The sequence below is a fragment of the Piliocolobus tephrosceles genome, chromosome 10 (assembly GCF_002776525.5).
Source record: "Piliocolobus tephrosceles isolate RC106 chromosome 10, ASM277652v3, whole genome shotgun sequence".
NCBI classification, from domain to species: Eukaryota; Metazoa; Chordata; class Mammalia; order Primates; family Cercopithecidae; genus Piliocolobus; species Piliocolobus tephrosceles.
In genome coordinates, this window is record NC_045443.1 from 110,624,047 (window position 1) to 110,651,306 (window position 27,260).

At 44.3% G+C, this 27,260-nt stretch overlaps 1 protein-coding gene across 1 annotated transcript in view; it reads left to right on the forward strand.

Annotated features, from left to right (window-relative positions):
- Window positions 1-27,260, forward strand: part of OAS2 (2'-5'-oligoadenylate synthetase 2) — a 32,473-nt gene extending 5,213 nt beyond the window's left edge. The window contains exons 2-11 of the mRNA XM_023203913.2: window positions 3,329-3,599; window positions 11,853-12,031; window positions 14,095-14,330; window positions 14,845-14,989; window positions 19,153-19,323; window positions 21,115-21,403; window positions 22,605-22,792; window positions 23,788-24,026; window positions 25,163-25,316; window positions 26,424-27,260. Of these exons, the coding sequence (XP_023059681.1) occupies window positions 3,329-3,599; window positions 11,853-12,031; window positions 14,095-14,330; window positions 14,845-14,989; window positions 19,153-19,323; window positions 21,115-21,403; window positions 22,605-22,792; window positions 23,788-24,026; window positions 25,163-25,316; window positions 26,424-26,534 (1,983 nt within the window). The 3' untranslated portion in view covers window positions 26,535-27,260. The remainder of the gene's footprint in view (window positions 1-3,328; window positions 3,600-11,852; window positions 12,032-14,094; window positions 14,331-14,844; window positions 14,990-19,152; window positions 19,324-21,114; window positions 21,404-22,604; window positions 22,793-23,787; window positions 24,027-25,162; window positions 25,317-26,423) is intronic.

Genomic DNA, 27,260 nt, shown 5'->3' on the forward strand with positions numbered 1-27,260 from the left:
CTTCAAACTTTGCTGTATCCCTTAGGTTTTGGTACATTGTGTTTCCATTTTCATTTGTTTCCAGAAATTTTTTGATTTCCTTTTAAATTTCTTAATCAGCCCAGTGGTTGTCCAGGAGCATGTTGTTTAATTTTCATGTATTTGTACAATTTCCAAAGTTCCTCTTGTTCCACTGTGGTCTATATCCATTGTGGTGAGTGTCCATTAAGATACTTGACAGTATTTCAATTTTTAAAAATTTGTTGAGCCTTGTTTTATGACCTACCATAGGGTCTATCCTGGAGAACATTCCCTGTGCTAATGTGTATTCTGTAGCTGATTAAATAATCTGTAAACATTCATTAGGTCCATTTGGACTATAATGCAGACTAAGTCCAGTATTTCTTTGTTGATTTTCTGTCTACGTGATCTGTCCAATACCAAAAGTGAGATGAACTTCCCAGCGATTATTGTATTGAAAGCCTCTCTCTCTCTCTCTCTCTCTCTGTTTAGTTCTAATATTTGCTTTACATATCTCAGTGCTCCACTGTTGGGCGTATATATGTCTATATACATATATACACATGCTTATATCCTCTGGCTGAATTGATCTCTTGATCATTAATTATAAAATGACCTTCTTTGTCTCTTTTTATGTTTTTGACTTAAAGTCTACTTTGTCTGATATAAGTATAGCTACTCCTGCACACTTTTGGTTTCCATTTGCGTGGAATATTTTTTTCATTCCTTCACATTCAGTCCACATGTACCTTCACAGATGCAGTGAGTTTCTTGGAGGTAGCATATAGTTGGACCTTATTTTTTATCCATTCAGCTTGTCTATATCTTTTAAGTGGAGAATTTAAACTGTTGTTTAATTCAGGGTTGTAATTGATAGTAACAACTTACTCCTGTCATTTTGTATTTGTTTTGATTGTTTTGTACATTCTTTGTTCTTTTCTTTCTCTTTATTGCCTACCTTTCCAATTGTTGGGGGTTTTGTAATGATAACATTTGACTCCTTTCTCTTTGTCATTTGTGTATCTGCTCTACCAGTGAGTTTTATACTTTCGGGTGTTTTCATGATGGTAGACATCATCCCTTTGCTTCCAGATGTAATGCTTTCTTAAGCATTTTCTGTAGAACTAGTCTAGTGGTGATGAATTCCCTCTGTTTTTGCTTGTCTGAGAAGGGCTTTATTTCTCCTTGATTTTTGAAGGATAGCTTTGCTGGGTATAGTATTCTTGTCTGAAAGGGTTTCTTTTTTCAGCACTTTGAGTATCTCATCCTATTCTCTTCTGACCTGTAAGATTTCTGCTCAGAAATCTGCTCTTAGTCTGAGGAGGATTCCCTTATATGTGACTTTATACTTTTCTCTTGCTATTTTCAGAATTCTATCTTTGTCTTTGACTTTTGACAGTTCGACTGTAATATGCCTGGAGAAGACCTTTTTGGGTAGAATCTATTTGAGAATCTTTGAGCTTCCTGTATCTGGGTGCCTAAATCTCTTGTAAGACATGGAAAGTTTTCAGCTATTACTTCATTAAATAGATTTTCTATGCCTTTGCCCATCTCTTCTCCTAGGTCTTTCTAAATTTAAATATTTGATTGCTTTATGATTACCAATATGGCACATAGACTTTCTTCACTCGTTTTTATTTCTTTTTCTCACCTTTTGTCTGGCTGGGTTATTTTAAAAGACCTGTCTTCAAGTTCAAAAATTCTTTCTTCTCCTTGATCTAGTCTATTGTTAAAGCAGTGAGTTGTATTTTTATTTTATTCATTGATTTCTTCAGTTTCAGGAATTGTTTGGTTCTTTTTAACAATATCTATCTCTTTGTTGAGTTTCCCATTCAGAGTATGAATTATTTTCCTGATTTCTTTGTATTGTTTATCGTGTTTTCTTGTATCTTACTGAATTTCTTTAATATCATTGTTTTGAATTTTTCTTAGTCATTGCATAGATATAATTTTTTGGGGGGATCTATACTGAAGAATTATTGTGTTCCTTTGGAGGTGCCATGTTTCCTTGCCTTTTCATGTTTCTGTGTCCTTACATTGATATCAGCACAGCTAATATAACAGTCACTTCTCCAGTTGTATCTATTGGCTTTCATAGGGAAAGACATTTTCCTCTGCTGGGCATGGTGGCTCATGCCCATAATCCCAGTGACTCAGGAGGCTGAGGTGGGAAGATTGCTTCTGGCAGGAGTTTGAGGTTACAGTGAAATATGATTATGCACTACACTCCAGCCTAGGTGACAGTGCAAGACCTTGTCTCTAAAAAATTAAATAAAAATAAAATAAGAAGATGTTTTCCTGTAGATGTGTCTATAGTGTTGGTTGAGTGGAGCACTTTGGCTTTGATTCTGTGTGCACACAGTTAGTGAAGCCTCCAAATGATTTCATTAGCATCAATGTTGTCTGTGAGTTCCTCAGTGTCTGACACTGTAGTTGTTGACGGAGTCTGTGGAAAGGCTGTGCTGGGAACAGGGACATCAGGCAGGCTGGTCTTCAAGTACTAGTGGTGACAACAGTGTGCCAGGCATGCTGGTCCTCAGACCCCCAGGCAGTGTATGTGGGTGCCAGTGCTGGTGTGTCCAGGTGGGCAGGGTTTCAGACTTCAAGGCAACATGTTCAGGTGCCAGTGGTAGCAGCAGTGGACTGAATAGGCAGGTCCTTGGGCCCCGAGGTGGCCTGTGTGGAAGTGGCAGCAGCAGGCCAACCTTCAGGCCCTCAAGTGGTGTACACAGGCATCAGTGATGGCAAGCTGGGTAGGCTGGTCCCCGGGCCCTTGGGAGACACATGTGGTCACTGGTGGCAGGCAGAGTGGGCCCATCCTTAGACCTCTGGATGGTGTGTGCCTGTGCTGCTGGTGGTGAACAGGATGGGTCAATCTCCTGGCCCCTGGGCAGCACATGTGGATGCTGGTGGCAGGTGGGGCAAGCCTGTCCTCAGGTTCCCGGATGGTGCGTGCAGGTGCTGGCAGCAGGTGGGACAGTTTGACCCCCATACCCCCAGATGCGCACAGGCACCCGCAACAATGGTGGGTGGGGCAATCTTATCCTCAGGCCCTGGGACAGTAAGCACAGGTGCAAGTGGTGGCAGGTGGGGCAGTTCAATCCATTTCTTTTGTCAATAGCCATTTGAGTCACCTCCAGCTTGGGGCTAGCATGAAAAGTGTTACTATGAGCATCGTAATCAGGTCTTTGTGGGGCAAATGGATACCTGCCACTCAATTTTAAGACCATTTTTGGCTTTTACTTGAGTCGAGAAATACCACTGCCTGCTAGAGATCCCTGTGACCCCAGAATCTAGAGTCTCACATCTGCTTCTTTGTCACTGGCAGGGTGGCTCCTATGGACGGAAAACAGTCTTAAGAGGCAACTCCGATGGTACCCTCGTCCTCTTCTTCAGTAACTTAAAACAATTCCAGGATCAGAAGAAAAGCCAACATGACATCCTCGAGAAAACTGGGCATAAGCTGGAGTTCTATCTGTCCACGAAGTGGATGAAAGACAGTTTCGGGATTCAGAAGTCCCATGATGGCTTCACCATCCAGTTGTTCACAAAAAATCAGAGAGTCTCTTTTGAGGTGCTGGCTGCCTTCAATGCTCTCAGTAAGTATTCCTGGGTATTAGGGGAGAAAAACCAAAGAAGGGGGTGCCAGATAGTCCCATGCAACCTCTAGGCCATGGGTGACATAAATACCACTGCTGCTTTCAAAAAATGGGAGACCATAGACCCTCAGGAGAGAAGAATCCTTTCTACCCTGGACTCACTCTCTTCTCTAGAACTAACTTCTCCCCCATATCCTGATTGTCTTTGGAGAAAATGTTCTGGATTCCAGAATCTAAGGCAGAGCCTTTTAAGCCATACTGTATATATAAATCACCCAGAACCTTGTTAAAATGCAGATCCTGACTCAGAAGGTCTGAGTCAGGGCCCAGGATTTCATATTTCTAGCCAGCTCCATGATGAGCTGCTAGTCCGCAGATCACGCTTGAGGGTGTTGACCAGAGTCAGTGTTGGTTAGAGTGAGAGGATGAGGCAGACATCTGGGAAAAGTCCAGCTGGGGCAAGCATTTGAAGTCTGCCTTCCTACCAGGTCAAAATCAAGGCAACAACCTTCCACAGATAACTATCAAAGCTTGAGGGGTGCCTTGAACCCAACTCGTAAATCCCCAAGACCTGTCTACCTCTTGTGTCTCCTGTCTCAGCAAACATTCCCACACTCTTGCTTATTGTTAAAGTAACCTCTGCTTACCAGGCTTCTGGTTTAATAAAAGATGGCTAGAATGACTCCATCTTAAAGTGAGTAGCTAGGCACTCACAAGGAACCCACAGGCTTAATACTTGGGTCTGAAGATAGCCACAGTCTAAACTGACCACCAACTATAATTGCAGAATATTTATGGCCATACAAAACATCTCCCACTAAGCCTACAAAATGTCCAGATGTCCTAAAAGTACAGCCCACTTAAAGTCAACATTAATGAGCAGGCTTAGGTTGAAGGATTAATGGTCATCAATACCACTGTTAAGAAGAAAGTTCTTAGCCAAATTGAATTTAATAGAGTTTAACTGAGCAGACAATTCACGAATCTAGAGGCCTCCCGAGCCAGAGTAGGTTCAGAGAGTCTTGAACACAGTCATGTGGTGGAAGAAAGATTTATGGACAGGAAAAGGAAAGTGATGTACTGAAAAAGAAAGTGAGATACAGAAGCAGCCAGACTGGTTATAGCTCAGCATTGGCCTTATTTGAACGAGATTTGAGCAGTTGGCCACCTTTGATTGGCCAAAACTCAGTGATCGGCACAAGAGTAGGTTGCAGTCTGTTCGCACATCCTTTTAGGTTATAGTTCACCATGTACAGAGAAATTTTAGACCAAACTTAAAATATGTAAGGAGGCAGCAATAGCCTCTACCTTTAGTGAGCACCTCTGCACATTCCAATTTTAATTATAGCTCCTTAGAGTTTCTTATAAACAAAGACACTAACAAAAAAATGGCACATTCTTCCTTCTCCTTTCTGAGGACACCCTACCCTGTAACAAAGTAGTTTCTAACAAATTTGCTTCTTTCACCATACTCTGTGCTTGCCTTGAATTCTTTCCTGCATGAGATCCAAGAACCCTCTCTTGGGATCTGAATCAGGACCCTCTTTTCCAGCAACGCTATCACCTGTAAACCAAAAGTATCTGAGACAGGTCTCAATCTATTTAGAAAGTGTATTTGCCAAGGTTAAGGATGTGCCCATGACACAGCCTCAGGAAGTTCTGATGACATGTGCCCAAGGTGGTCAGGGTACAGCTTGGTTGTATACGTGATATGGTTTGGCTGTGTCCCCACCCAAATCTCATCTTGAATTGTAGCTCCCACAATTCCCACATGTCATGGGAGGGACCTGGTGGGAGGTAATTGAATCATGGAGGCAGGTCTTTCCCATGCTGTTCTCAAGATAATGAATAAATCTCATGAGATCTGATGGTATCATAAAGGGGAGTTCCCCTGCACAAGCTCTCTCTGGCCTGCCACCATGTAAGACATCTCTTGCTCTTCCACCATGATTGTGAGGCCTCCCCAGCCATGTGGAACTGTGAGTCAATCAAACCTCTTTCCTTTATAAACTACTCAGTCTCAGGTATGTCTTTATTAACAGCATGAGAACAGACTAATGCAATACATTTTAGGGAGACATGAGGCATCAATCAATGCATGTAAGAGGTACATTGGTTTGGTTTGGAAAGGCAGGACAACTCAAAGTGGGGGCTTCCAGGTCATTGCTAGATTTAAAGATTTTCTGATTGGCAATTGATTGAAAGAGTTATCATCAATAGAAAGGAATATCTGGGTTATGATGGTAAGGGATTGTGGAGACCAAAGTTTTATCACGCAGCTGAAGCCTCCAGGTAGCAGGCTTCAGAAAGAATAGATTGTAAATGTTTCTTATCAGACAAGAGCCTGTTCTATCACTAATTCCAAAAAAGAGGGAGGTATCGTGAGGAATGTCCAGCTCCTCCTTCCCATCATGGCCTGAACTGGTTTTTCAGGTCAACTTTGGAATGGCTTTGCTGAGAGGAGGGGTCCATTCAGATGACTGGGGAGCTTAGAATTTTATTTTTGGTTTATACACCTAAGCCAGGATTGTATCTCCAACTCCCTCATCTCCTCACTCACAGCCCATCACTAAGTCCTTCCAGTTCTGCCTAACTTGCTCCTAAATCTGCATCATTTCTCTCCCTTCCCACTGCTACTTCCCTAATCAACATCACCACCAGAGATGTGGTAATGGCTTCTTAATAGTCTCCCTGCCTCCTCTCTCACACTACCCCGCAGCTGGTGCTCTCTTTCCATGCACAAATATCATTGTGTCACACGCTCTGCCTCTAATAGCTTTTCACTGCATTTAGGAAGTTGACCAAAAATGCCAAACTCTGTAAAATATTTTAAGAGGTTATTTTCTGAGCCAAATATGAAGACCATGACCTGTGACACAATCAGAAGTTCCTGAGAACATGTGCCCAAGATGATCAGGTTACAGCTTGATTTTTATACATTTTAGGGGGACAGAATTTACAGGGAGAAACATAAATCAGTACACATAAGGTATGCATTGGTTCAGCCTGGAAAGGCAAGATATCTCAAAGCAGGGTCTTCCAGGTCATAGGTGGTTATAAAGATTTCCTGATTAGCAGTTGGTTGAAGGAGTTCAGCTTAAGAAAACGGGAGTTGTGATAGACAAGTTTCTTATTATGTAGATGAAGCCTCCAGGTAGCAGACTTTAAGGAGAATAGGTGGTAAATGTCCCTTATCAGACCTTACAGGTGTCAGACTATTAGTTAAAATCTCTCCTGAATGAGGAGAAGATCCGGAAGGGGAAAGGGATTCTCCACAGAATGTTAATTTTTCCACAGGACACAGCTTTGCAGGGCCATTCCAAAATGTGTCAAAGAAATATATTTTGGGCCAGGCACGGTGGCTCACGCCTGTTATCCCAACACTTTGGGAGGCCAAGGCGGGCAGATCACCTGAGATTGGGGGTCTGAGACCAGCCTGACCAACATGGAGAAACCCTATCTCTACTAAAACTACAAAATTAGCCAGGCGTGGTGGTGCATGCCTGTAATCCCAGCTACTTGGGAGGCTGAGGCAGGAGAATCGCTTGAACTCGGGAGGCAGAAGTTGCAGTGAGCCGAAATCACACCATAGCACTCGAGCCTGGGCAACAAGAGTGAAACTCCATCTGAAAAAAAAAAAAAAAAAAGAAATATATTTTAGGGTAAAATATTTTTGATTTCCTTTAGGACCTGTTATCTGTCAGGCGATGCCAGAGTTAAGTTGGAATTTGGTGTCGTACTGCTACAAAGAGTCTGTTCTGTCAGTCTTGGGATCTCTATTTTAATGTTAGCATTTGTCAATTGTGCCTGAATTCCAAAGGGAGGAGAGTATAATGAGGTGTCCGAGTCCTCCTTCCCATTATGACCTGAACTAGTTTTTCAGATTTCTTTGGGGGTTCCCCTTGGCCAAGAGAGGGGTTCATTCAGTAGGTTGGGGAGGCTTAGAATTTTATTTTTGGTTCACAAGGATAAGGATCCAACTCCTCAGCAGGACAGGACTTTGATGATCTGGCAGCCCCTACTGACTTACCTCTCCAGCTATACCACTCACTACCAACTAACTCTTTATGCTGCAGCCTCTCTGGCCTTCCCTGAGCTCCTCAAACCCACATGATGCTAGCTCAGCTTGAGACTTTGACCCATACTGTTCCTTTGCCTGAAACATACTTCCCCCAGCCTTTTATTTTTTGATAACTCCAACTCATCCTTTAAATCCTCTGGCTCTCTACGTCTGGGTTAGATCCACTTTCCACATGCTTCAATAGCAATTTGTGCTTTCTACATCATGAGATTTATCACCTTGCAAACCCCAAATATCTGAGACAGGTCTCAGTTAGTTTAGAAAGTTTATTTTGCCAAGGTTGAGAACGGGCACCGGTAACACAGCCTCAGGAGGTCCTGATGACACGTGCCCAAGGCGGTCAGAGCACAGTTTGGTTTTGTACATTTTAGGGAAACATGAGACATCAATCAACATACGTAAGATGAACAATGGTTCACTCCAGAAAGGCAGGACAACTCAAAGCAAAGTGGGACAACTCAAAGTGGGGAGAGGGCTTCCAGATCATATGTAGATAAGAGACCAATGGTTGCATTCCTTTGAGTTTCTGACTAACCTCTTCCAAAGGAGGCAATCAAATATGCATTTATCTCAGTGAGCAGAGGAATGACTTTGAATAGAATGGGAGGCAAGTTTGTCCTGAGAAGTTCCCAGCTTGACTTTAACTGCGTGATTTTGGGGCCCCAAGATTTACTTTCCTTTCACAACTTACATGGAAATAATTTATTTAGCTTTCTCCTCTCCTAGACTATAAGCTCCATGAGGACAGGTATCATGAGTATCTTGTTCTTCTCTGATCTCTAGTACAATGTTCACCATTAATAATAGTTGTTGGATGGACGGATGGATCATGATGGATAAATGGATGGAAGGTAAATGGATGGACAAATGAATGTAGATGGATGGATGGATAGATATTAAATATATATATATATTTATAGATGAGGTAGATAGATGGATAGTCTCAAGCACAAAGCATAGTCTCAAGTACAAGTGCACATATAATCACAAACTTAAACAATTCCAGGCTGGGCACGGTGGCTCATGTCTAGAATCCCAGTGCTTTGGGAGGCTGAGGCAAGAGGATTGCTTGAGGCCAGGAGTTTCAGATCAGCCTGGGCAACATAGTGAAATCCCATCTCCACCAAAGAATTAAAAATTAGATGCGGTGGCATGCACCTATATTCCTAGCTACTGGGGAGACTGAGGCAGGAGGATCACTTGAGCACGGGAGTTCAAGGTTGCAGTGAGCTTTTATCACACCACTATACTCCAGCCTGGGCAACACAGCAAGATCCTGTCAAAAGAAAAAGAAAGAAAAGAAAAGGGGAGGGGAGGAGAGAGGAGGGGAAGGGAAAATTCCCAAGCTGAAACTTAAGCCATCATTAAGCAAATGGGGAAACAGAAAAGCCCAGGTCTTCTAAGCCCATGGCCAGAGTACCTTCCATCACATATAGTTTTAAGGAATTTCTGGGTTACCAGGAACCATGAAGAACGATTAGCCCAGGCATCACTGATAAGGAGGAGACATACAGACATCCTGATAACTCACATTCACAGAAAGGTGGCCTAGCTTGGGGAAACATGTACCAGTTTGGGAGATTAGCAGTTCTGAGTTCTTATCCTGGTCCTACTACTCACTTATGCTTGCCAGCTGTACAGTCAGACTAGAAACTAGCTTCCAGGGCCATTAGGATGCTCAGGGTTGGGGGTGGGAGCCTGCTTCAAACAGGGGCTGGAGTCAAAGCGGGAGACAAGTGCACTCGTAAGTCTCACAGGAAAGTCCTGTCCTCCTGTTCCAAGTGCCATGCTGGAAGACCTGGCCAGAGCGCCCTCTACTGGGCTCATCCCATCATGCAAGGATAATGTGAGTGAGAAATAAGGTCTTCCCCATATGTGCTACCCAGAAGCTGCCACTAGATGGTAGTAGAGCTGCACATTCCAAATTATTACACGCTCCCTTTTCTGCAAGGAAACACAGGGTCACTTTCTGAGAAAAGCAACCTACAGGGGAATTGGTAACTTGTTTTTCTTTGTTTTTTTTTTTTTTTTTAACTAAATATTAGGCTAACTAATCTGGGCTATTTTTACACCAGGTCCAGGCTAGCTGTCTCCAATTCTGCATCTCTTTCCACTATTGCGTACCACCACAACTCTCCCCCTGGGGCCTTTGACCCAAAGCAAGAAGTACCTATTTACTAGACTTGCTGGTATTTCCACTATCCTCATCTGTAAATTAGTAATTGCAATTGCACTTGCCAGAGTTTTGTGAGGCTTGTATGTTTCACTGTACATAAAAGGCTTAGAGTAAACACACCATAAATGTTGGCTATTTATTATCATTATGGAGGAAGATAGGATGTTATTTCTGTCAACCTCCCTGCATGCCAAGTGCCCAGAACCAGGCCTAGGGAGTCAGTAAATATCCATTGGGGTGTATGAAAGGAACAAGCTAGCTGCTTTCTCCTGCTTGCTTATCTAAATGTGTTTGTGGGCCAGGGTGCTGGCTCACATCTGTAATTCCAACACTTTGGAAGGCCGAGATGGGAGGATCACTTGAGGACAGGAGTTCAAGACCAGCCTGAGCAACATAGTAAGATGCTGCCTCAAAAAAAAAAAAAAAAAGCCAAACATGGTGGCACACGCCTGTGGTCCCAGGTACTCAGAAGGCTGAGGCAAGAGGATCACTTGAGCCTTGAAATATATTTGAGGGTACAGTGAGCTATGATTGTGCCATTGCAGTCCAGCCTGAGTGACAGAGAAGACTCCGTCTCTAAAAGTAAGAATAATGATGAAACAAACCCAGTAGTCTCATAGACCACTTTTTTGTTTGTTTTTGTTTCTGTTGGTTTTTTGGAGGGGAGATGGGGGGCTCTTTTGTTTTGTTTTTTAATGAACATAGAAATTGACCCTTCTGATCTTAAAGCTTGAAACTTACATTTGTTTTATCTAAGTTCCTTCCTCAGAAAAGGAACTCAGACCTCTCAAAAAGTATCAAAGAACTGAAACTCACCAGTCACTGCATCCAGACAATGGGATGTCAAATCCCTTATTCCTCATGATTACCTCCTCACCCCTCCCTAATTCCCGTTTTCCTACACATAGGTACATTTCTTCCCTGCTGCATAGAACCCTAACTTTAGTCTGTCAGGGAGAAGGATTCGAGACTGATCTCCCATCTCCTCGGCTGCAGCACCCGATTAAAGCCTTCTTCTTGGCAACACTTGTTGTTTCAGTCATTGGCTCTCGGTGTGGTGAGCAGCAGGACCTAGACTGAACCCCTGGTGTTTCAGTATCAGTAATCAATCAATAAATGTGTCTGTTTTATTTTTAATTTTATTTTGAGACAGAGTCTCACTCTGTCACCCAGGCTACAGTGCAGTGGCACAATTATGGCCCAGTGCAACATCCGCCTCTCAGGTTCAAGGAATTAGCATGCCTCAGCCTCCTGAGTAGCTGGGATTACAGGCATGTGCCACCACGCCCAGCTAATTTTTGTATTTTTGTATTTTAGGATTTCATCGTGTTGGCCAGGCTGGTCTTGAACTCCTGGTGATCCACCTGCCTTGCCCTCCCAAAGTGCTGGGATTACAGGCATGAACCACCATGCCTGGCTAAATAAATGTGTTTATAAACAGTGGAGTTCAGCTAGCAAGAATGAAAACCCATTGATTAAACCAGCCTCTGTCCCCAGATCTCCACAGCCCTGCTGCCACCTTGCCTGCCTTCTCAAAGTCCCTGTACCCTGACACTCTGAAGTAAAATATTCACTGGATGGACTCAATGACAGAATATGTTGCATGTAAAATATAAACTTTCCTTTCTTCCAGATGTATACTAATTATGCCAACACCAACAATTTTTTAAAGAACCCACTTGTTCCCTACTAATTTGGAGAATTCTGTTTCTCATTTATAATTCCATCTCTTATCCCTCCATTAGGTTCTGCTGATCTTGTCTTGGGTTAACACCATACCATTTTCATTACAGTCACTTTAGACTACACTTTATTATCTAATGGGCCAAGTTGCCCTTTCCTATTATGTTTTATTATGTAAAGGTACCAGTCCTCTGACTGATTAAACAAGGATCGTGTGCTGTTAAACTATAACTGACTTTCATTGTAGAGCAACCCTGGCTCTCTGAGACCGGGTTACATAAATACCAAAGTTCCAATTTCTCTTTCACACCAGGCTTAAATTATAATCCCAGCCCCTGGATTTATCGAGAGCTCAAAAGATCCTTGGATAAGACAAATGCCAGTCCTGGTGAGTTTGCAATCTGCTTCACCGAACTCCAGCAGAAGTTTTTTGACAACCGCCCCAGAAAACTAAAGGATTTGATCCTCTTGATAAAGCACTGGCATCAACAGGTAATTTTCCAACTGTCTATATATGGTTACCATTCATTTCCTTTTTATCGAGATAATTGACATCCAGTAAAGTGCAACAGTCTTAGGTGTACAACTCAATGCATGTTTTGCAATCTTACCAGCAACACCCAAATTAACATAGGGAACATTTCCTGCACCACAGAAGGTGCCTCAAGCCCACTGTCTCCCCAGTAATCCTCCCAAACAAACCCCTATTCTAACATCTGTCACCACCACAGATTAGTTTTGCTTGATTTTAAACAATATAAGTGGGATCATACAGTACATACTTTATGTCTGCCTTCTTTTGCGCAACAGTACGTCTGAGAGACTCATTCATGTGGTTGCAGGATCTTGCTCTGTTACCCAGGCTGGAGTGCAGTGGTATGATATTGGCTCACTGCAACCTCTGTCTCCTGGGCTCAAGCAATCCTCCCATCTCAGCCTCCCACGTAGCTGGAACTACAGGAGTGTGCCACCACACCTGGCTAATTTTTGTGTTTTTTGTAGAGATGAGGTTTTGCCATGTTGCCCAGGCTGGTCTTGAACTCCTGGGCTCAAGCTATCTGCCCACCTCGGCCTCCCAAAGTGCTGGGATTACAGACATGAGCCATGGCACCTAGCCATAGTAGCACTTTTTTTCACGTTTTGCCATATTCCATTGTATGAATGTAACACACATTTATCCATTCTGCTGCTTTGGGTTATTTTCAAATTGGGGCAATTTTCAAATAGATGATTGGGTCATTTTCAAATTGGGGCAATTATGAATTAGGTTACTATGGATATTTTTCTACATGTCTTTTTATGAATATAAGCATTCATTTTTCTTGGGCAAATATGTAGCAGCAGAATTGCTGGGCTATCCAGTACACATATATGAATGTTGTGTACATATATGTGTGTAAATATATAAAATATATATGTGGTTTACTTGTTTTTTTGTTTAACCATAGCAAATCTTGCCAAATCATTTCCAAAATCTTACCAAATTATACTTCCATCAGCAAGATGTAAGTTTCAGGAATATTATCAAACCCAACTGGGGATCTGCCCACCCAGCGCAGCAAAACCAAACACAGACTTTGGGACTGCAGTGAGACAGTGAGGCATTTATTGCAGGGAGCCACGCAGGGAGAATTGGGCAGCTCATGTTTAAGAGCCAAACTCTCCGATGGCTTACAGGTAAGTGTTTTAAAGGTGAGGGGACAGAGGTTACAGACAAAGCCATAAATCAACACATGGAGACTGTAGATTGGTTTGACCTAAAAAGGTGGGACGTCTCCAAGCAGGAGGGAGGAGATGGATGGATGGCTCAGGTCACAGGATTCAAAGACTTTCCGATTTGTGATGGGTGAAATGGGCGAAGCTTTATCTAAAAATTTCAGATCAGCAGAAAGGAACGTTAGCTCTGGCTTGTAGGTGTGACCTCCGCCAAGACCCTCAGGAAGAAATTTAGAACAAAGACTGAGATCAGGGTTCAATCCTCAGTTTCCCCTTATCTGAGGTCTACCTGCCAGTCGATTTGCTTGGTGGGGGCCTGAGTTTCTGAAAATCAACTCAGGGACAGGGACATACTTTAAGATGTTATCTTTAGTTTCTATAGGGAACAAAACATCTTCCGACTCTAGCTTCCTTGGCTACTGTTTTAAGTGACTATTACCTTCCTTTTTTGTTGTTTTTATTTTATTGGGTTTTTTTTTTTTTTTTCACTGCTCCTGTAGACCCTGAACTACTATATTTTTGCTTATCAAGTTGCTCATTGACTTTTCAAGGCTAGTAAGGTGCCTGGAATTTCCCTCGAAAGAACTCCAGATTTTCCTTTATTTTTATGCTTGTGGGACGGGGGCAGTGGGTGGCCTGCAGGCCCCTAAGAGAGGTCCCTGCTCCATCCCAGTTGTTCCATATCTTTGTCAAGACTTGGTATTGTCAGTCCGCTGAATTGTAGGTATTCTGGCAAAGGAGAATGACTTCCCGTAGACCTCTGGTTTCTTGATTTCAGATCCCTGACATGGTAAGAACGGGATCCCCAAATGAGCTGCTACCCTTTTCTTCTCCCACAGTGCCAGCAAAAAATGAAGGATTTACCTTTGCTGTCTCCGTATGCCCTGGAGTTGCTTACAGTGTATGCCTGGGAACAGGGGTGCAGAAAAGACAACTTTGACATTGCTGAAGGTGTCAGAACCATTCTGGAGCTGATCAAATGCCATGAGCAGCTGTGTGTCTATTGGATGGTCAACTACAACTTTGAAGATGAGACCATCAGGAACATCCTGCTACACCAGCTCCGATCAGCAAGGTGCCAAGCTTCTCATGCCCTATCCCTGTACCTCATCATCCACATGCCAGGCATACCTCTTTAGAATGAGAGCTCAGCCTTGCCCTATCAAGCCAGTGCTGGACCAGAAGAATGGCAGCCACCATGGGTGGGAAGGCAGAGGGGTCTGTCTGAAAGAGGGGAAGTCCAGTCAGTGCTTTTCAAGTTCCAAGCCATAGTCACATTTTGTCCCCTAAACAAACACTGGAGAGACACTTCCTCTTATAGAAGGCAGGAGCTAAGAGAGAAAGGGCAGCGGGGGGACAGGAAGAGGAGACCACTTTGTTATTTTGTTAATAGAATGTCTCTGTAAAGCAGCAAACACAGGGCCAGAGGGGCTTGATGTTGTAGACAAAATTCCTCAGCAGCTTGGAGGAGCCACAGGAATCCAAATTCAAGTTGCCAGATTTCCACTCCAGGCCTCTTTCCCCAAAACAGATTTTGCCTCCCACAAGCAGCTCAACTGACATTTTTTAAAATCTAATGGAATACACAGGCCAGTAATCTTGGATCCAACCGACCCAACCAATAATGTGAGTGGAGATAAAAGATGCTGGCAATGGCTGAAAAAAGAAGCTCAAACCTGGTTGACTTCTCCCAACCTAGATAATGAGTTACCTGCACCATCTTGGAATGTTCTGGTAAGAGGGTTTTCCAAATGTAGGGTGTTTCATGCTGCAGGAAGGTCTTCCTGACACCTAGGCTAAGTCTTATCTGAGAGTACTCTGTATTAGTTTCCTGTGCTGCTGTTACAAAGTTCCACAAAACAGATGGCTTAAAGCCACAGAAATTTATTCTCTCACCATTCTGGCTATTACAAGTTCAAAATCAGGGTGTTGGCAGAGCCATGCTCTCTGCAGGCCCTAGGGAAGAATTCTTCCACGCTTCCTGCAGCTTCTGGTGGTTGCCAGCAGTCCTTGGCTTGTGGCTGCATCACTCCAGCCACTGCCCCTGTGGTCACGTGGCCTTCTCCCTACGTGTCTTCTTATCATCTTCCCTCTGTGCATGTCTGTCTTATCATATCCTCTTCTTCTAAGAACAACAGTCATACTGAATTAGGGCCCAGTGTAATGACCTAATCTTCATGAGATCCCATTTGAAAAGACACTATTTCCAGGTAATGCACATTCATTGATACTATAGGTTGGAACCCCAGCATCTTTTAGGGATACACAGTTCAACCCATCGCACACCATCAAGGCAATGACTATGAAGTGCAAAATGGAACAAAGAGAAAGGGGGATACCCACAGATGCAAGATCTCAATTAATTTTTGCAAGAGAGAAAGCTGGTGAGCAGGTGGAGACATGAAACAGAGCATTGCTCAGAGAAGGGGTTGGCAGGCAGGCCTGTGGATACCAGGACAGGTTCTGAGCTCCATTCAGGCAGATGCCGGGGGCAAGAGCTGGAAGTGGGGCCGAAACAGGAGAACCAATTAAGGCACCAGCAGTGAAACAGGTGCACTGGCCTTCCCCCTCCCATCCCCAAAAGGAGAGGTAAATCTATCAACACAAACTCCCCTGCATGCTCAGTGCTTATTAGAGAAAAGCCATCAAGAAGAACCTTCCCAGATTAGACCACTGAGCCCTCTCGGCTTTTCTGGGAACCACACTGGGGACAACTGTATTAATTGAGGCCAGTGGGGCCAACCAAATTCCACATTTCATGGACAGATTTATTTATATCCAAGTTATGGGAGGTGGAATCTACATCCCATTTGCACAGAAATGTGAAGGCTAACTGAGCAACAATCTGGCATGTTAATGAAGATGTAAATTAGTTTAGCAAACCTCACAGCGGGTGGGGATTCTATGAATGGGGAACTTCCCTAACTGGACCCAGAAGGATCAGGACACTCTGAGCAGTCACCCCGTGCCCACCCTAACCCCTACTTTCACTGGACCCCTGGTCTTTGCTCCCTGACCCCAGTTTTCCCGGCTTCTTCAGACAGATTTTTTTCAAAAAGTTATCCCCCCAACCTGACATCTTATTCTGAAGCTTTGAAACATTTAAAAAGTTAGGAAAATGGCTCAGTAAACTCCTGTGAGCCCCTCACATAGATGCACCCATGTGCAACATTTGCTATGTTACAGTTTGTGTGTGCACACATTATTATTGTTGTTATTGTTATCGTCGTTTTTAATCTTTTTTTTTTTTTTAAGAGATGGGGCTACATCTCGCTACATTGGCCAGGCTGGTCTCAAACTCCTGAGCTCAAGTGATCCTCCCACCCTGGCCTCCCAAAGTTACGGGATTACAAGCGTGAGCCACCTCGCCTGGCCCATTGTTATAGTTGTTGTTTATACTGAGCCCTTTGAGAGTAGACTGCCAGACATCTCTTTACCCTTAAATACTTTCACAGGGATCTCTGAGAACAAGAATATTCTCTTCAATAACCTCTATGCCATGATCAAATTCAGGAGATTAGGAGTCATATGTTATTGTCCCAATACAGCCATTGGGATGATTTTGACAATCATGCCAAGAATGTCCTTCATGGGACATTCTTTTCCAACCCAGAAGCACATGTGGCATTTAGTTCCAAACATCTCCTAAATCATCTTTTGATACTCACTGTGGCTGTTTTTATTCTGCTATCCCATCAACTTCTATTTTGAGAACTGTGAGACCATTCCTGTCTCTACAGTTGTTGAAGACAATTAGGCCCAGGAACCACTGCATAAGGAGGTCCAAACATTGGAGGGCTCATGTACACATACACATGCACACATGTACATGCATACACACACATGCACTCACACACATGCACATACATGCACACACATGCACTCATACGCATCACACACGTGCACTCACACCATGCACACATATGCACTCACACACCACAAATATTCTGTCCTGTGGAAGGAGCAGTGTTGGCAATGAATTTACCCTCAATAGGCACCATCCTCAGCAACTATGAGGCCAACTTACAACATCTAAGAACAACCAAGGTTGACCTTCAACTTTCAAGCTGAATGCCCTTCCCCCCATCCAGGTGAGCTAGCCCGTCTTGTCTGTGTTGCCAGCAAAAGTACAACATTTGTATAGAACACTGAATTAGTTGTCTCTTACTGCTGTTTTTAAAAAATGCCCTAAACTTAGTGGCTTAAAACACATGAATTTGAGCCAGGCACAGTGGCTCACACCTGTAATCCCAACATTTTGGGAGGCTGAGGGGGGAGGATTGCTTGAGAACAGGAGTTTGAGACCAGCCTGAGCAACATAACAATATCCCATCTCTACAAAAATAAATAAATAAACTAGCCAGGTGCAATGGTATACACCTGTAGTTCCAGCTAGTTGGGAGGCTGAGGCAGAAGGATCACTTGAGCAAGGGAGATTAAGGTTGCAGTGAGCCATGATTGTGCCACTGCATTCAGCCTGGGTGACAGAGCAAGACCCTGTCTCAAAATTACTTTTGCACCAACCAAAAAAAAAAAAAAAAAAAAAAAAACAATATATATGTTTCCTCACCTTTTCAAGTTCCTTGAGGCTGTCCAAATTTCTTGGCCTGTGGCCCCTTACTCCTTCTTCAAAGCCAACAGCATAGCATTTTCCAGCCCCTCTCTCTACTTCCAACATCACATCACCTCCTCCAACTCTAACCCTTCTGCCTCCCTCTTATAAGTACCCTTGTCCTTACAAGCACAGTGGCTCATGCCTGTAATCACAGCACTTTGGGAGGCTGAGGTGGGAGGATTGCTTGAGACTGGAAGTTTGAGACCAGCCTGGGGAACCTAGTGAGACTCCCATCTCTAAAAAAAAAAGCTAGGCGTGGTGGCACAAACCTGTGGTCCCAGCTACTCAGGAGACTAAGGCTGGAGAATCCCTTGAGCCCAGGAATTAGAGACTGCCGTGAGCTATAATGGCACCCCTGCCCTCCAGTTTGGGTGACAGAGCGAGACACTGTTTCTGAAAAAATATGGGTTAGAATCATGGGTTGGAAGGCTACCTATTGGGTTCTATACTCGCTGCCTAGGTGATGGGATCACTCATACACCAAGCCTTAGCAACATACAATTTACCCATGTAAAAACCCATGCATGTATCTCCTTGAACCTAAAGTAAAAGTGGAGAAAAAATATATTAATTACTTCAATTGAAAATTAAAATTAAGAGGGAAAAGACCCTTGTGATGACATCAGGCCAATCCAGGTAATGCAGAATAATCCTCCCATCTCTAGAGCCTTAACCATGTGTGCTTCAGAGGGAGCACAGCTGTGCCAAAACCTGGACTTTGGCCTCCAGAACTGGAAGAGAAGAAACTTCTGTTGTTTTAAGACATCTAGTTGTGGTCACTTGTTATGGCAGCCCTTGGAAACCCACACACCCGCACATGGCGTGTTTAACACAGGCTGATACAACCTTAAGAAAGGAATGGATGTGGTCATCAGCAATCTCCAATACCTAAAGCAAATGGGAAAACAGGGAAGGACCAGAGGTGTAATTAAAGCAAAAAGCCACAGGTCATTAGGAGGTGATGCTCAAACTGGGCAAGGAAAAAGGAGTTTGGAGTTAGGAACACGACAGATCTGTCTGGAGAAGGATCTAGATCTCTCCTGGAGGAGGGAGGGGCAACTAGGACTGTTTTTGTTTCTGGGGGGGTTTGCGTGCCACTCCAAATTCTCAGGTGTCTTCTTGGGATATATTCATGCAAGGACAAAAGATGGAAAAGATGCCAGGCCGCAAGCTGGAGGGCAGTTGGGAGAGGAAGGGTAGGGGGCCCAGTATAGGCAGGAAAGGAAGCCTCAGATGGACTTACAGGGGCCACTCACACTTGGGGTCTTCCTTCCCTCCCCAGCCGGCACCACTCTTCACGACCCCAGGCCATCTTCTGGATAAGTTCATCAAAGAGTTTCTTCAGCCCAACAAATTCTTCCTAGAGCAGATCGATAGTGCTGTTGACATCATCCGTACATTCCTTAAAGAAAATTGCTTCCGACAATCAACTGCCAAGATCCAGATTGTCCGGGTGAGCACTGGCCTTTCTCATGTCTTGTTGGAATGATGTAATATTAGGCATTCCTGGAAGGGAGCTAAGTGTGCATTGTAGCTCTCCAGGATCCATATACCTTCAGAAACAAGGAAGGGAAGCGGGAGTTAAGGGAGCTAGGACACTAGTTTTCACTGGGGGCTGTGGATAGACTGCCCAGGTCGTTAACAACACAACTTGGATTCTGTATTATTTTTCTTGGAGTTGCTGGCCATCCTTGGGGCTCTTGGGTGGGGAGACACATCACTCGCGTCTCTGCCTCTGTCATCACACCTTTTCTTCTGTGTCCACCTCCTTCTCTTCTTTTCTAAGAACACTTGTCATTGGATTTAGGATGCAGCCTGATCCAGAATGATCTCATCTCCAGATCCTTAACTCAGTTACATCTGCAAAGACCCTTTTTCCAGATAAGGGCACATCCACAGGCCCCCAGAGGATGTATTTTTACAGGTCCACCGTTGAACCCACTGCAGATTCTAAGGAGCTTAGAATCTCCTTCTCCTTTGAGTGACTGGAGCCCAACTTGCCCCATCAGCTGAGCTAGAGATTCAGAGGCTTCGGTCATCCTTGTCTGTGGCTCAAAGGCCATGGGGCTGACATGTTTCTCTCTGTTTACTGGTCACAAGACCAGATAAACGTGTTCCCATGGTCACAAGAAGGGAGAGAGGAAAATGTTATTATGTCCACGTAAATGTCTGCGGTGATGCCAGAACAAATCTGTGCATCTAGAGAGAGGGGCCTTGGAATTGGCACCAGTAGCCCCAGGGCAATGAGTAAACTGTCTCATTGAAGGTCACTGGAGTGAAAACAGGACTGAGTTTCTGATCAGTGTTAGAATTGTCAAAGCATGTGCTTTCTCCTCTCCTTCCTGAGACCCCGTTCACATGATAGTAGTGAAAAAGAAAAGGTATATGACACATTAAAGAAGAAAAGAGAGCCATCGGCAGATAAGACATTGCTTTCCATCTTCCCGGAGTTGGTTGAAGGTTTCTCTGCTAAGGCCAGAGGAAGGTGACACCTAGAGATTATGAGGAGGGGGCTACAGTCTGGGAGGAGCTGCTAAAGCCCAGCTCTTAAAGACAAAGGTGGGCTGCATGAATGAACGGGACTGGAACAGGGATGAATTGAGGATCTGCGTACAGGAAATAGAACACAACCTTTCCTCGCCTCCTTAACCCATATAATCAGGCATTTAACACCCATGGATAAAATAAAACATTTTTCTCTACAGAAACTAAATGGAGGAGAAGGAGCAGGAAGGAAAGGGAGAAGCCTTAATGGCAGAGACATAAATAGCCCACAAAGCCTAAAATGTCTACTATCTGGCCCTTTGCAGAAAGTTTACCAACCCAGTGATCCCCAGACCTGCAGGAGAAAACACACATCAAAGAACATATGAGCACTTTCACCATAATGGTTGCATTCCACTCGATTTGTTTGGTTACAGGAATCCAAATAAAGCTAAATATGTCTTTAGGCAAAATCTTTAGGAAATTGACCTGAGAAGCAGGTAACTTGTAACTAGCCCATCAGTTGTTTGTGTATGAAAGGCAGGAGAATAATTGCCTTTGGAACTGTATGATTTAATAACTGCATTATCTATTAGTTTGTAAAATAAAACCCTTTGCTTTGGGCTCAGCCCTCACTGGACCCTAACGCAGAACTCGGCCTTGGAAACCGTGTCAGTTAGCCCAACTTGTGCCAGCCCATGGGGGCAGGGGACTCCTAGGTCTAGGAAATTCTGGATCTCAACCTTCCATTCTTCCTTAGGGAGGATCAACCGCCAAAGGCACCGCTCTGAAGACTGGCTCTGATGCCGACCTTGTCGTGTTCCATAACTCGCTGAAAAGCTACACCTCCCAAAGACACGAGCGACACAAAATCGTCGAGGAAATCCGTGAACAGCTGAAAGCCTTCTGGAGGGAGAAGAAGGAGGAGCTTGAGGTCAGCTTTGAGCCTCCCACGTGGAAGGCTCCCAGGGTGCTGAGTTTCTCTCTGAAATCCAAGGTCCTCAACGAAAGTGTCAGCTTTGATGTGCTTCCTGCCTTTAACGCTCTGGGTAAGGCTCCCCAGACCTTAGCTTCTGGAGGAAGAAGATTCTGGATCCTGGAAGTGATGGTGGACAGAGGGTGGAAGGAGAGCCACGGGACTCGATGATGGGCTATGAAAGCATGTGCTACTCATGGGTTCCCGGCCCCAGCAAGTGGCATGAATCGTGGCAGTAATACTTTACACTTGTATACGATTTTGGTCCCATTTCTTATTTCCAAGCATGGTGGTGCGTGCCTGTAATCCCAGCTACTCAGGGAGGCTAAGGCAGGAGAATTGCTTGAACCCGGGAGACGGAGGTTGCAGTGCGAGATTGCACCACCACATTCCAGCCTGGGTAACAGAGTGAGGCTCCGTCTGAAAACAAACAAACACACACACAAACAAAACAAGGAGTTGGGCTGTGCGTAGAGGCTCACACCTGTAATCCCAGTACCTTGGGAGACCAAGGCAAGAAGACTGCTTGATCCAGGAGTTTGAGACCAGCCTGGGCAACATAGTGAGACTTTGTCCCAAAAATAAATAAATAAACAAACAAACAAACAAACAAACAAAATTAGCCAGGCATGGTGGTACATGGCACACGCCTATAGTCCCAGATACCCAAGAGGCTGATGTGGCAGGATTGCTTGAGCCCAGGAGAGTGAGGCTGCAGTGAGCTATGATCATGCCACTGCACTCCAATCTGGGCAATAGAGCAAAACGCTGTCTCAAAAAAGCAAAAAAACAAAAACAAACAAACAAAAAACAAGAAGCAGTGCACCAGATTTAGCCCCAGAGGCCATAGTTCACAAACTCCAGATCAGTGTTGTCCCAAAGATCTTTCTGTGACCATGAAAATGTTCTATGTCTGGGTTCTACAACTACTGAGAGCTTGACATGTGGCTACAGCAACTGAGGAACTAAATTTTTAATTTCCATTCCCTTTAATGCATGTGAGTGCAAATGGCCACATTGGCTGGTGGCTACTCTGTTAGTGTAAGTCTAGATGATACTTTAATAATACCACCAGCACCCATGTAGACCACATAATTTTTTACATAGCTCATTATTCTGGAGATGCTCCCTATGTCTTAGACATCAGTCTTTCAAATACACTAACACTATTCAAAGTAATTTCCCAGAATTAAATCGTATTTGTCAAAAATGTTTTGGAATCTGTTATTTACTGTGCATATTAAAGCAGGCAGTCAATCTCTCCCTCATGACAGGTCAGCTGAGTTCTGGCTCCACACCCAGCCCCGAGGTTTATGCAGGGCTCCTTGATCTGTATAAATCCTCAGACTTCCCAGGAGGAGAGTTTTCTACCTGTTTCACAGTGCTGCAGCGAAACTTCATTCGCTCCCGGCCCACCAAACTGAAGGATTTAATTCGCCTGGTGAAGCACTGGTACAAAGAGGTAAGGACGGTCCTTGTTCTGACCATGGGGTTATTATTTTTACCAGTAAGCCATGAACATTAAGGCCTGTTGCCCACAATCTCCCATGCTGAGGGCTGAGACACTTTGGAGAATCTTCCCACTGGGTATCTTTATGACATTCCCATCACTAACCCTATTCATTTGGGTCAGGCGTTCATGGCTTCTGGCCACCAAAGCTGCTACATGTGATTTACTTTGCCCTCGCACTAGCCAAAGAATTCTGCAGGAATCCAAGTGACCTTTCCTACAGCGGGTGGGTGGAAGCTGGAATTTACACACCCACACGTTGCCAATGGGGCTTTTCTGCTTCCCGGTGCACACACTCTCTCTCAGAAGGCAGGTTGAAGCTGTAGGTGGAACCAGGGCTGCATTTTCTATATTGGTCAGTCTCCCCGCACTTGCACACAAGGTAGCTTCTGAATATTCTCGTGACAGTAAACATCAAGCACAATACCACCTCTTCCTGAGATGCCTCCTCTCTGTGACCAGCTCCCTGAAACGTGAAACCAAGACCAAACTCTGTGGTTTTCATCCCGGAAAATCTGAGAGCTGGCATGGCGTGTCAGAAGACTAGGGGCTGTGACATGACCTTGAGTGAGTCACTCCACTTCCCGCAGCCTCAAAGTCTTCATCTAAAATGCAGGTCATGCTGCCTGGGTTGTGGCGAAGATTAGGAATGATGTGGGTAAATGCCTGGGCCCATAGTTGGCATGCAGTGGGTTTCTAGTAAACCGTAGCTATATTATTGTCCTAGGAAGGCATATATGGTCAAAAGCACAACAAAGAAACTCAGGTGTGCTGCCTACCAGCTACCAGGTGGACTCCTGTAAGGCTATACAGTTTAGACATCCAAGCTGCAGAGTGTGAGCACACCAGCATGACATCATGACTCAGTTGCCCTGCTGTGATCCCTGTGCGGCTCTCACTGACCTCCTAGGCTAACCAGTTCATCTGATGTTCCCACTCTTCCCTAGTGTAAAAGGAAACTGAAGCCAAAGGGGTCTTTGCCCCCAAAGTATGCCTTGGAGCTGCTCACCGTCTATGCCTGGGAGCAGGGGAGTGGAGCGCCGGATTTTGACACTGCAGAAGGTTTCCGGACAGTCCTGGAGCTGGTCACACAATATCGGCAGCTCTGCATCTTCTGGAAGGTCAATTACAACTTTGAAGATGAGACCGTGAGGAAGTTCCTACTGAGCCAGTTGCAGAAAACCAGGTGCCCTCACCCTAGCCCCATCCTTTTCTTAACCTGACTCCCTTGAACACTGTCTCAGCGACCTGGATTTTCCTCTGCTGGGGTCACGATTCATTCCTTGTGCGAGAGGGGGAAAGTGCTAGCCAACAGAACTTCTCACAGTCTCTGGGGATAAAACCTAGGGAGGCAGGAGAAAATGCTGTTCAGAAAAAATACAGAAGGAAGGTTCAAGATATCAGGTCGCTGAGTTGCTTTCATCTAAGAAGTGTTAGAGTTGGAAGTATGTCCCTGAGAATTAATGCTATCATTCACGTGCCAACTTATCCTGTAGGGTTTTTATTGGATTAGGATTTATCTCCTCTTTCAGACCTTCAAGAATAGTAAGAAATCGTATCCATCTGCTTAGGGCCACCAGCAAGGGACAAAAACAATGGAAACCAGAGGAAAGGAAAGAGAAAATAAAGGAGCACTGAAAAAGAACAGAGGAGAAGTAAGAGAGAAGGAGACCCCCGCTGGGTTGCCTACCCTGGGTTCTTGGCAACGTTATATTTGATTAAATTATGTATCATATTTTAGCTGACATAGCAAGGAGGAGAAATTTCGATTATGCCTTCATTATGCCTTCATAAGTATAGCAATTAACAGCTTTCAAAACACTTTTGGCAAATACGATGTAATTCTAGGAAGTTACTTTGGTTTTTGTTTTTGTTTTTGAAGACAGAGCCTCACTCTGTCACCCAGGCTGGAGTGCAGTGGCACAATCTCGGCTCACTGCAACCTCTGCCTTCCGGGTTCAAGCTGATTCTCCTGCCTCAGCCTTCCAAGTAGCTGTGACTACAGGTGCACACCATCACGCCCAGCTAATTTTTGTGTTTTTAGTAGAGATGGGGTTTCTCCATGTTGGCCAGGATGTCCTCGAACTCCTGGCGCTCAAGTGATCCTCCCACTTCAGCTTCCCAAAGTGCTGGGATTACAGGCATAAGCCACTGCACGCGGCCTCTAGGAAGTTACTTTGAACCCTATTAGTAAATTTGAGTTGCTGACATCTAAGCTATAAGAACGCATTGCCTTATTGCTGAAAGTATTATAGGATGGACCCCAAATTCTGAAGTCACTGGTTTTTGGAATCTCCTAATGCCTTCTAACCTCTTATTCAGGCCTGTAATCTTGGACCCAGCTGAACCCACTGGCGACGTGGGTGGAGGGGACCGTTGGTGTTGGCATCTTCTGGCAAAAGAAGCAAAGGAATGGTCATACTCTCTCTGCTTCAAGGATGGGACTGGAAACCCAATATCACCCTGGAAAGTACAGGTAAAAGTCATCTAAAGGAGGCGTTGTCTGGAAATAGCCCTGTAACAGGCTTGAATCAAAGAACTTCTCCTACTGTAGCAACTTGAAATTAACTCAGCCACAAATAACAGGAAACCCAGCTCACAGGAGCTTAAACAACTGGTCAGCTCCCTAAGCCCCCACGACAAGTGATCCTCAGGCAGGTAATTCCGGATTCATGCACTGTAGGGTGCTGAGCAGCATCTCTAATCTCTACCCAGTAGATACCACTAGCCTTCCTCTCCAGCGACAACCAAAATCTTCAGACATTGTCAAACATTGCCATGGGTTCACAGATCTTTCTGCCTTTGGCTTTTGGCTCCACCCTTCTTAGCTGTTGATTTGAGTACTCATGGCCCTGAAAGCAGCCACTGTACCTCCAGATGGCAAGTTCACTTTCCAGGAAGGAAGAAGGAAAAGATACTCAAAGGTCAAGAACACAGTGATTTTATTAGAAGCTTCATCCAGCAAATTACCTTCCATTTCATTGCTCAGAAATGTCATGTGGTTACCTATAACTTGAAGGTGGCTACAAAGATGACTGTGGACGTGGGTTGCACTGGCCACCCAAGGATGTCTGCCACACCTCTCGAAAGCCCTCCCTACCTACCAAGATATACCTGGTATATTCTGCCAGGATATCCTTTCTCCAGGTATTTTCTTTAAAGCAAGATTTCTCAACTTTGATACTTCCTCACATTTAGTGCTACTCTTTGTTTGAAGGCTGTCCTGTGCATTGTAGGATGTTGGCAGCATCTCTGGCCTCTACCCACTAGACACTACCCAGTTGTGACAATTAAAAGTGTCTTGAGACTTTATCATTTGTCTTCTGCCCTAAGTGAGAACCCTTGCAGTAGAGGAACCCTACACCCCAATCCTGGGTGGAATGTAGGGAAGAGGTGGCCAAGCCAACCATGGAGTTAGCACTAATTATTAAGATCTGCATTATAAATAAGTACCAAAAAATTGTCTCTGTCAATAGTTACCTTCCCAGATACAGGTGCCCCCTTTTTTCTCCCTAATTCTTTTAAGCAATGGTTGTAACTGTTAGGAGACATTGCTCTCCCACGTATATGTTTTTCTTTTTAGACAATGCAGACACCAGGAAGTTGTGGAGCTAGGATCCATCCTATTGTCAATGAGATGTTCTCATCCAGAAGCCATAGAATCCTGAATAATAACTCTAGAAGAAACTTCTAGAGGTCATCTGGCAATCACTTTCAAAGACTTGGCTCACCATGAGAAAGAGTCACTAACATCAATTCTTCCCTTGATGGTCCCTACTCCTCCTTCCCTTGCTTCTTGGACTCCTTGAAATCAATCAAGACTGCAAACCCTTTCATAAAGTCTTGCCTTGCTGAACTCCCTCTCTGCAGGCTGCCTGCCTTTAAAAATAGTTGCTCTCATCCACTTTGTGTGCATATTTCCGTCAACTTGTATTTTTTCTTGCATTTTTCCAATTAGCTCCTCCTTTTTCCTTCTAGTCTAAAAAAGGAATCCTTTGTGTCTTCAAAGCAAAGCCCTTTACTTACTCCTTGGTTCTCATAACTCTGTGATCTTGCTCTCGGAGCTTCCAACTCATCCACGTCCTGTCTGTTTCCTCTGTATACAAAACCCTTCCTGCCCCTGCTGGCACAGAGGTCTTCTATGCCAGCAGCCAGTCAATCCTTTCATTAGACCTTCAAGCTCTCCAAAGGCTCAGATTATAACTGTTGCCATATATATATGAGGCTGTTGTCTTTTCCTTCTGAGCCTGCCTTTCTCCCCCAACCCAGGAGTATCCTCTTGCCAAATCAAAAGACTTTTTCTTTGGGCTTTAGCCTTAAAGATACTTGAAGGTCTAGGTGCTTTAACCTCACATACATTCACTTAAAGTTTTATCACTGCTGCATATACCAGTTGTGATATAATAAAGAATGTGTCTGG